The sequence below is a fragment of the Lissotriton vulgaris genome, chromosome 5, assembly GCF_964263255.1.
Source record: "Lissotriton vulgaris chromosome 5, aLisVul1.2, whole genome shotgun sequence".
Lineage (NCBI taxonomy): Eukaryota > Metazoa > Chordata > Amphibia > Caudata > Salamandridae > Lissotriton > Lissotriton vulgaris.
In genome coordinates this window covers 1,672,156,255-1,672,167,338 of record NC_141693.1, presented here as the reverse complement: position 1 = coordinate 1,672,167,338, position 11,084 = coordinate 1,672,156,255, and the positions used below count along the sequence as shown (strand labels likewise).

At 41.2% G+C, this 11,084-nt stretch overlaps 1 protein-coding gene across 1 annotated transcript in view; it reads right to left on the bottom strand.

Moving 5' to 3' along the window:
* Window positions 1-231: 231 nt before the first annotated feature.
* Window positions 232-11,084, bottom strand: part of KANSL1 (KAT8 regulatory NSL complex subunit 1) — a 430,493-nt gene continuing 419,640 nt past the window's right edge. Inside the window, exons 13-14 of the mRNA XM_086919827.1 lie at window positions 5,857-6,109; window positions 232-2,890 (exon numbers count right to left, since the gene is read on the bottom strand). Coding sequence (XP_086775953.1) covers window positions 2,675-2,890; window positions 5,857-6,109 — 469 coding nt within the window. The 3' untranslated portion in view covers window positions 232-2,674. The remainder of the gene's footprint in view (window positions 2,891-5,856; window positions 6,110-11,084) is intronic.

The window sequence follows — 11,084 nt, the reverse complement described above, 5'->3', positions numbered from 1 at the left end:
AAATCCCTTGCAAAATGTTGAAAGTTGTGAAAAAAAACCCTGACCATTAAGCAGTTTAGCGACTATTTTTATACGATTATAAAATGAAAAAATACACATAAACTTCTTGCTTTTTTGGTGAAGTGAATATACAGAAGACAGGCACGCTGCTAACAATGAGACAAGAATGCTCAACAAATCTTCAAGGACATTACTGAGGATACAAAACCAGAGAACAATGTGAGAACAGACTTGGTTTTCTTTTTTCCTCTTTATTGATTTTTTTCTTGAAATTTGAAAGGCCCGTCAGAATGAAGGATTGCCGTCAAACACGGCCTTAAAAACTATTAATTTGTATATAACTTTGTCTTCATATTGTTACAGAAGTGGAGATTAATCTGTGGTGAAAAGAATTAAACCATAGTCCAAGTGGGTGGAGGCAGCTGTTACAGTGCACCACACATTAGCTCAAAGGGTATGATGGTAGTTAGTTGAAGATCGCCTTCTAACGCCTGCACTAAAAAGCCAAAAGTAAAATGAAATCACTCTAGAGAGAAAAAGGCTTCTTTTTGAAGCACAGCCTGTGATGTGTTTTGACCATCAGATAGAACTTGTGATTCATTTATTTTCAATGATGAAAAATAGGCCTAAACTAAAACAATGTGTAAGGGCATCCTCAAACACAACCTTATGGGAAACAGCTTATAGTTCTAGGGCTGCAATATGATGCCGGAGAGGTAGAATGGAGGAAAGAATAGAGATAATGTATTTAAAATGCCACACAAGTACTGTTCAATTAATCAATTAAGCATGTCTTTGCCAATGGTGCACAAAATCAGGACAATGGGGATTAGGTTAAAATAAATTTCTTTAGTTTCCTCTTTGCACATGTGAAATAAGGGCTAAAGCCACCTGTAGTGCACAGATTTGGTAAGCAGCTTTTCACAAACATTTCTAGGGTTTAAGTGCTGCCCAAATGAAATCCAGAAGGGGCACATAAGGTACGTGGGATATTGAAGAGGACAAAGGCAAGCAGAAAGCACAAAGCCACGAGGTGCATGGTACATTGTTAAGTTGTTTTCCTAATGCCGACTAGCTAAACATTACACCTAATTTAACAATGGAATATCAATATTTAAGGTAGTATTGCCTAGATTTACTAAAATGGGTCACCTGCTACCAGTCAAGAAATTCACAACAGATGAGTGAGTGGCCAGGACAGTATATTATGGTCCATGCCATGTAAGATTTTTAAAAAGTTTAAAAACTATTTTATCAACTATGTTTTTGCAAGTAATTTTGAGAAACTTTTTTACTAGGGAATACATTTATATATTGTGCTACCTCTGCTGCTCCTTTGATGTACCATAAAATATGATAGCGCAAATGTGCAACTGATCCTACTAGGAGCAGGCATGGTGGGCAGACAAATTGCCAAAATCAAGCCATATGTGCTTTATGGGATAGGTGTGCTGAACATTCTGAGGCATAAATAAAATGCAGATTATAGTTTGCATGGCTATTAATCAACACGAATCAACCAACTCCAATAAGTAATCCTTTCTAAAGAAATCAATATTTCACTAGCAGTGCTACACACCGTATAATAGGTATTCATGCACATTCATTGCCACCTCAAGATGACCCTGTGGTGCTGTATGAGGCGAGGAACATGTCATCACTATGCTCCGTAGGGCAGGAGTAGTCCTGGCTGTGTGCACCTACTAATAGCATAGCATAAGTTGCACACAAGGTTTACATTTAACAGAAGTTTGCATTGACTGATACTCTGATGCCCATCTAATGTTAAAATCATTTAAAAAATCTAACCAGTGGTCAGCCATTAAATGGTTATGGAAGCTAACACAGGTCCCGCTATGCATAGTGCTTCCTTCTCATTAATTAGCTTTTGGAATAAGCAAGCAATAGCACATTATGAACATTATTTTGGAAATCAGGCACTTGCTATTAATTAGGCAAGAAATGTACAACGAAGTTAAACTTCTGTTAATTACTCCAATTTGCTGTTTTTTTAACTTTAGAGTCAAATTAGCTAGTGAATCTACTGCTTGCGTGCGCTAACTGACAAAGTCTTTTTTTTACTAATCGAGTTTTGTGGCTGCTGTGCTTTCTAAAGCTTTGGACCTCAGAACGAACACACACAAATGGTTATGAAAAACAGTAAGGTAACCATACACATTGCAAATGCTGGGGATCAAAGGGGTGTGTAACAGGTTGAGGACAAAACACTAGGAACATTTGAAAATTCCTTTTCACCACTAATTTCACTCCATTAAAACCTTAATCAAGGAAAAGGGAACAGGAATACAAAATGCCCAACCCTTTTCAATAAAAAAACAAAAAAAATCTCACAGCCTTCAAGTCTGCTAGACTGCTCAACTCCTCCAAGATAGTCATATGCCTGCACATACGAACTGGGAGAATATCTCATTGTATCCGTAATTGGTAATTCTTTGTCCGGTGATAACTTGGGAGTTTTTTTGTTTTGTGTTTTTTTTTATTTAAAGGGGGCACATGGTGGGTGATTGAGACAAAAAACAAAACTTGGAACAAAAAACAAAACAGCTTCTAAACTCCTTAAATTCACTAAAAACTGTGAAATATTTTCTCTGAAGGATGTTTGAATATCAAACGACAACGCTCTGAAGCTTTAATGCCAATGTTCATTTTCTTTTTATCTGTGCGTCGGCCGCGGAGTTGCAGGATTTCTACCCTTGGTATCAGAGAGGAGGGGCGAGGTTGGCGAGTTCTCCAATTCCTTCGTCGTCTTACTTCCAGATGTGCGGCGCGAACTTCGGAACATCCTATCCTGCACATCCAATTGGTCTTCACTTTCTGTCTTGGGGTCATAAGGAAGGGGGAAGTATCTCCTTTCCCACGGCTGTACAGTCTGGAAAATAAATAATATGTTAAAGACAGATTCGTGAAACACTGGTTATGTTCCTGAATATCAACACTGCTACCTACTACACTCGCTGACGAAATCATCCTCATTTCACCACAGTGATAGCAACATTGCCAAAAAAATTAAAAAGAAATGACTGCATGATAATCCAAAACACTGAAAAAGGCAAGCTCATTTTTTAGTAACTTGTTACCAAATTCAGCAGTACTCACACACTTTATGACCCATTTGTGGTTTTTGATCGCATCACTTGCACGCCACATCAGTCTAAGAACTGTCAGACTGAATGTAAGGGGTCACAGACACTCTGCAGACAGTGGGTGGAGGCCAAGCAAATCAGGGCAAGCTTCCTATCTCGTGCTAGCAGGAGAGCATACTTTATCTCCTTTATATTAGTACATTCTGCCCATATTATATGCCTTCCCTGTACCTCAGCTTTACAACTTGAAAGGAGGTCCTTTAACAAAAGGGCATTACAAAAGGGGAATGATGGACGGAGCGTTTGAGCAAATCAAACACTCACCCCCAGTCAACTGATCTGGGTTTGATCCATCACCATTCTTTAAATCACTCAGCCACCCCAGTTCAGACATGGCCATATGCAAATCAGTCTGACCCTGTGCCTCATGGGAACAGTCCAACCCGAACAGCCAAGCCATGTCTTCCCTGGACCGGAAACAAGCATCCTGGGACCAGTTTCGGATTCATAATCCTCATCAGCCAGGCTATCTTGAATCCAGTGGCCAAGTGAGCAAGGGACTCACGTCTGAGCATACCCTGCCAACTTAGGGCGAACAAAGCGATACAAAAGGGAATGAATGACGGAGCGTTTGAGCAAATCAAACACTCACCCCCAGTCAACTGATCTGGGTTTAATCCATCACCATTTATTCCACCAGTGAGTCCCTTGCTCACTGGATTCAAGATAGCCTGGCTGATGAGGATTATGAATCCGAAACTGGTCCCAGGATGCTTGTTTCCGGTCCAGGGAAGACACGGCTTGGCAGTTCGGGCTGGACTGTTCCCATGAGGCACAGGGTCAGACTGATTTGCATATGGCCATGTCTGAACTGGGGTGGCTGAGTGATTTAAAGAATGGTAAAACAAAGATTTCATGGTTGAAGAAGTGCGTGCGCAAAAGATGTAAATTTGCAGGTTTTGCAGGGTGACTGTCCTAGTAGTAACTGGGAAGGCTGCAAGCCGAATTGCTAAACATCCTGTCACCACGACCCACTTGAAATTGAAAGAGCCATGAATAGTGACCGCCTATGCCAGATGTGTCTTGCTGAGACAATGACACGCTTCAAAAGAAAACGTGAGTAAGAAAAAGATGTTACATGAATTTGTACGTGCACTAGTGCAATCTGGAACCAGCTTACACAAAGCTGATAGACCGATTGGGAATCGGCTTGGCACCAGCATACAACACATTACCAAAAGCAGCACACGTGTATGACCAATACCTACCAGAGGTGTTCCTTGCAGATACTGAACATATTTCAGTAAGTCCAAGGTGATGTAAAGATCTCTGTTACCATTGATAACACTCCAGAGCTGCGTGGCGACCCAGCAGTGGCAGTGCTAATCACATTGTGATGTAAAAAATGGATGGTACAGACGTACCATCATGGCAGATCTAGATGTACTGGAAACATGCAACGCAGTGTCCCTTGGAATGCTGCTGCAGAGAGTTCTTAACAAGTTCAACAAAGATTGGAGTGATATTGTTTGTATTTGCAGCGATTCAGCTACGTATATGAAAAAGTTGCGAGATGACCTGTCAAAAGTAATTCCTGAGCTGAAGTGTTTCTCTGTAAGAGATCCTTGCCACTTGCTAGATGGTATACTGAAAGCATATTTACAATCTTCAGAGTTAATGAAGAATGCTATAAATTGTGTAGTCCATTCGGGTGCACTGTTTAGTTATGTGCGGGAAGTAAAATGCAAATATTTCTCATTTTGTGTGGCAGCAAAGAAAGTCATCCCAGCTATGTCATTTAGTGAGTGGTTCTCAGTCCTAGAGGCTGTGAATGCATTTATCTATGTGGCAACAGTTTACAGAATGTTTGCTTAGTGAGGATGCAAAAGCAAGAAATGTGAGGATCTTCAGGTGCATATTGATAGTGATGTGAAAAAAGTACACTACTGCATTCTTAGATTTTCCCAGGAAAACATGACTGCTGTAGTGGACATAATCAAACAAATAGAGTCTGAAAACACCCTTGTCCACTAAGTGTACAGCATAATTGGTGTAGATGTGAAACATCTCTCGAGAGTAGGCTAGGCAACACTTTTAGTGACTCTGGCACTGCAACATGTTCCCGGTTAGTATGCTTGCCACCTGTTAAGCAAAATAGTGTTGAGGACCAATTCAGAAAAATGATGGCATGGAAAGCTATGTCAGTGGCCAGAGTTGGCAAATTGTGTACTGGCTGTTTTGACATTGCCAGTCTCAAGTGCCAATGTCAAGAGGACCTTTCACAAATAATAGTTTACATTGGAAAGAAAGAGCGCGAATGACCAAAGATTCACTGACGAAATATTGTATGGTGTACTACAATAAGTTTGACTTGTAAAAATTTATTTGGACCTCATACTACACAGTATGTACACTGTCTATACAGCACGCATCAATGAAGAAATCAAGCAATAAAAGCAAAGCATTCCATAAACACCGGTAAAACACAGTTTGTTGCTTTTCATGGCGCGAAAATGAGTAACCACTGTAAAGCTCAGTTTTTTGAGGTATTGAAATCACAGGAAAACACTGAAAAAAACACCACCAGAATTTACCAAAAATAGAAACTAAAAACAGGAAAGCCGACTTGTAACATATGGTGGGGTCCCTTTTTCCCACTATTATAGTAACATTTCTAACCTGGGCTGTAACATAGCCATACACATGATGGTAGTGCATTTTGGTAGCATCTAAATTTTGAGATGACACTCACCAGCTCGTCTTGGCCCATTTCTGGCGTGGAGCACCTTGTGTCCTCATTGGAGAGTAGCCTATGGGAGTCACGGGAAGCTGGGGTTAGGGGAGCTGAGAGGGCATCAGGGCTAATTGGGCTTTGTGGTGACTGGCCGTGCGAAAACTCAGACAGGCTGTGGCAGTTTCCACCATCTGGAGATGCTGGCTGTGGGGTGGATGGGTTTGCGTTACCTAACTGAGGTGTGGTCCGTCCGTCTGACGATCTGTAGGACCTACAAGTCAAGAGAAAAAAAGAAAAAGGCAAACATGTATAAATACAGAATATTTGCATGACAGTCATTCATAAAAGCATGAAGTCTACAGGTTTAAATGAGTTTTACAACATTTCAAGTGTTTATTTTCTAATTCTTAGACATACTATAATACAAACCTATTTCATGGGAAAAGCACACTCATATTGCACTATTTACCAGTAAGTTAAAACATTCTACTTCAAACACTGAACAACAGTATCTAAATGCCAATAGGGATGAACGAGTAAATTAAATACCACTAAAATGCAATTATAACTGTCAAAAGCTTGTGTTCCCATTGTGAGCTATGACCCAAAGAAGGTAGGAGGCCAAAGTCATCAGCACAAAATCGGCAGAATAGGTCATAGTGGGTAACAATGCCACAACAAGATTTTTCTGGTACCGACATTTCCAGTTGTTTACAATGTGCTTTAAGATGGTCGCATCACCAAGATATCTGGGACAGATTTAGGGAAAACAGAGTGTTAACAGTGTTGGCAATGCACTTCAGCACACTGAAATACATTTCTTAATCCCTTAAAATTTACAGCTTCCAGAAGCTCCAGCCCATAAGAAAGGAGGATTATGTTACTTACCCAGTAAGCATCTGTTCTTGGCATGTAGAGCTGTAGATTCACATGTTTTGCCTACTCCCGTCATCTACTGTTGGGTCCGGATGTTTGCAAGTTGTTTTTCTTCTAAGAAGTCTTTCCTAGTCACGGGGTAAGGTGACTCCTCCGGTCGGGGACATAACAGATGCTTCCTGGGTCTGTAGCATAATCCGTTCGAGGCATGTGTGCTGTACAGACACATGCTCTGTATACAGGGCAGGACTGGCCGTGGCTATTTGCCAGTGCTGATTTCGGTTCCCAGTACGGCCCTGTTTCCATAGACTATATAGCAGTATTCTCCCAAAGCGGTGGCTAACCAGTAGATGTTGCAGCTGTTTGAAAAAGTGTTTTATAGAACTGCTTGGCTCACATTGGCTTGTTGATGTGCTAACACATGCACACATAACGTTTGGTAAAAGACTATGTTACTGCTTTACAAATGTCAGCTATAGGGATGTTACCTAAAAAGGCCATAGATGCCTCTATTTTACGAGTGGAATCTGCTCTAGGAGGTATAACGTTTGTTTAGCTTTAGTCTAGCAGGTTTGAATGCACTTAATCCATCTTCTAATGCCAGACTTAGATAAAGGGATTGCATTTGTGAGGTGTATCAAATGCAGCGAACAGTTTGTTTTGCAAAAATCTTTTGTCCTTTCAATGTAGTACAATAGTACTCTTCTGACAACAAGAGTATGAAGAGCTCGTTCTGCTACTGAATCCGGTTGAGGAAAGAACACGGGTAACTCAACTGATTGGTTGATATGGAAAGCAGAAACCCCTTTGGGAAGGAACTTCGGGTTGGTGCGAAGAACTACCCTGTCTCTATGAAGTTGAAACACGAGTTCTTCTAAGGTCAAAGCTTGTAGCTCACCAACTCTCCTTCATGAAGTGAATCCAATGAGGAAGGAGACTTTCTATGAAAGAAATTGCAGCAGAAAGTTGAGTAACTGCTCAAAAGGTGGGCCCATGAGCTGTGTAAGCACAATGTGCATGTTCCAAGGTGGTGCTGGAAGTACTCTGGGTGGATTTATTCTCTTAAGGCTCTCAAAAAAGGCTTTAATTACTGGAATCTTTAACAGAAATAGACATCTGTTTCGCAAATATGCAGCTATGTCTGCAAGGTGCAAACAAATGGAAGTGTAGGCTAAACCAGCACGCTGTAAATGCAGATGGTCACAAATGATATTTTGAGTAGATGCATTTAGAGGATCAATATTGTTATAAGTACAATATTGAAATCAACAATATACAACGTATACAAAATCAATTCCATTTAGAATTCCAATTAGCTGCATAGCATGCTCTGGTAGTAGGTTTTCTTGCTTCTTTAAGAAGGGTCCTGCATTCTGGTGGCAAGTTAAGATATCTAAACTATGATTTCAGGAGGCAAATCACTAGATTGAGCTCCTTGAGATTTGGATGTCTGACTACTCCTTGGTTCTGCATGAGAAGACTGGAATTGAGATGTAGCTTTTGATGCAGAACTGCTGACAGTTCTAAAAGTGTTGTGGACCATGACCGACTAGCTCAAGTGGGAATTACTAGAATCAGTATGATGGATGTTTGCCTGAGGTTCCGAACCAGAAATGGAAGGAGAGGGAGAGGCGTAGGCAAATATCCATGACCAGTTCATCCATACGGCATTGCCTTTGGATAGAGGGTGTGGGAACCTGGAGGCGAAGTTTGGGCAATTTGATTTGTCGACTGTGGCGTACAGATCTATTTGTGGGAATCCACATTGTTAAAAATGGAATGAGAACCTGGGGATGAAGTTCGCACTCGTGAAATTGTTTCTGTGTTCTGCTTATGAGGTCGGCAATCTGATTGCCCACTCCTGGGAGATGCTCTGCCAGAAGATTGACTGTGATGAATTGCCCAACGCCAAATTGTCTGAGAGAGGCGTGACTGTTGCAGAGAATGTGGCCTCCACCGTTTTTGTACGTAGTACATTTCTGTCATGTCAGTGTAGACTGGGACAACTTTCCCAATGAGGTGAGAAAAGCTTTCAGTGCTAGATATACAGCTATAAGCTCTAGATAATAGATGTGTAGAGCTTTGTACATGTTGTCCCAATGATCTTGAATTGTCGAGTTACGAAGATGGGCACCCCACCAGTGAGGTAAGTGTCTACTCTTAGCATGATCTGTGGAACAGGGTCAATAAAGGCCATTTTTTTTCTTCAAGTTTGATGTGTTCCACCACTGCAGAGAGCGAAGAGTACGGCTGTCTACCAACACTATATATGTTAATTGACCCGGAGACTGATTCCACTAACATGCTAAGCACTCTTGTAGAGGACGCATGTGCAATCTTGCATAAGGCACTATCGCGATGCAGGATGTCACAATCCCTAGCAGCTGCATGAAACTTCTGGCTACTAAGTATTGATTGTCCTGAAACTGTATTCGCAGAGATTGAATATTCTGAATTCTGGCTACACTGGGAGAGGCTAGAGCTGTTCAAGTTTTTAGAGTCGCTCCCAGAGAAGACTACATTTATGAAGGCTAAAGGGGAGACTGAGCATTAACTGTGAAACCCAATTGGTAGAGTAGGTCTACTGTAGTCTGAGAGTGGTGTAGACCAGTGTTTCCCAAACTGGGGTCCGCGGACCCCCAGGGGTCCGTGACACATTCTCTGGGGGTCCGTAGGCAACAGTTTTAGAAAAGTTTCTTGTATAATTAGCAGCTTTCCAGCAACAATAAAAGTGTCAAGATCATGCCAGTGATTAATGTGCCTGCTGGAGCGTGAGGAGAGTTTTGTTCAGTAGCAGCTTTGACTTAACTTATGTAGCACAGAGGGTTAATGTGCCTACTGCAAAGAACGTGTAACATGCATTTTAAAACGCAGTATTTTATGTGCATAGGTTCGAGGTTACTGCTTTTGTCACAGAGATTCTTTCATTACTGTGCACTTCACAAGTAACAATTGTAATGTAGCAGAGGGACCTATAAACTGTCATCAAAGAGCTGCTTGTAAACTGCATGGTACCAGTTAGTAACTTATGTTTTTCCCCAGTTATTCATTATCCTGATCCTGCTAAAAAGTTTATTTGGGTGGAAATACATTTTAAATGTTAAAGTCAATGCTAGTCACCGTGTTATGTTCTGAATCCTCAGTTTGTGCTTTTCCAGACCAAGCACTCTTTAAACATTTTATATAGACACTGATTTACATGTATGATTCAATGTCTCTATATGCGTGTGATGTAAAGTGCTCTGGCATCCTACAATGGTATGAGAGATGCTATAAAACAAATCAAATGCATGTGACAGAGGGACTATTACTTCAATATAAAATACTAAGGGCCAGATGTATGATCAGTTTTTACATGTGCGAACGGGTTCGCGAACCCGTTTGCGCATGCAAAAACCTATTGGGCCATGTACATTGCCTATTTCGCGAGTCGCAATTTGTTTGCGACTCGCTAAATACGTTTTGCAACTTGCTATTTGGATGGGGTATTTCCTTCCAAATAGCGAGTCTCAAAACCATGTACAAATGTTTTGCAGTCGCAAAACATTCGCAATTACCACCTACTTCAAGTAGATGGTAATGCATTTGCAAATGGGAAGGGATCCTCAGGGGACCCCTTTCCCTTTGCAAATGCATGCAAAATTATTTTTTAAGGGCAGGCAGTGGTCCCAGGGACCTCTGCCTGCTCTTAGAAAATGAAACGAAAATGTTTCATTTCATTTTTCTTTAAATGCATGGTAAATGGGCTGCATTTTCTTTTTAAAACTGCTTTATTTAAAAGCAGTCCCAGACATGGTGGCCTGCAGAGCCCAGCAGGCCACCATACCTGCGAGGGCTGGCATTCCCAATGGGCTCGCAAATTGCGAGAGGCTCATTAATATTAATGAACCTCACAATTTGCATCCCCATTGGGAATCCCAAACAGTGTTAAACACACTGTTGTACATTTCATTTAGCGACTCACAATTTGCCCCGTGTCGCCAATTGCGAGGCGCTAAATGAAATGGTCGTACATCTGGCCCCAAAAGCCTTAGTACTTTGAGTATTTGTTTTGTTTGTACACATGTGTATTGTTTTCGAATTACTGTTTTAATATTTGAAATTTAACTCGTACAAATTGCTTGGGGGTCCCCGGCTTCCAGTGGTGACTCAATGGGGGTCCTCAGGAGTCAAAAGTTTGGGAACTACTGGTGTAGACAATTTTGGTGTGCGCTGGCTTTGATGAGCCAGTCATCTGGATATCGGACGTGAATGTTGTTTTCTGAGATGTGCCGCCATGACCGGGAGACATTTTGTAGTTACTCAGAACAGGAGTACTTTGATTTGAAAGCTTTTTCCTGCTATCACAAACCATAGGTATTTGCAATGAA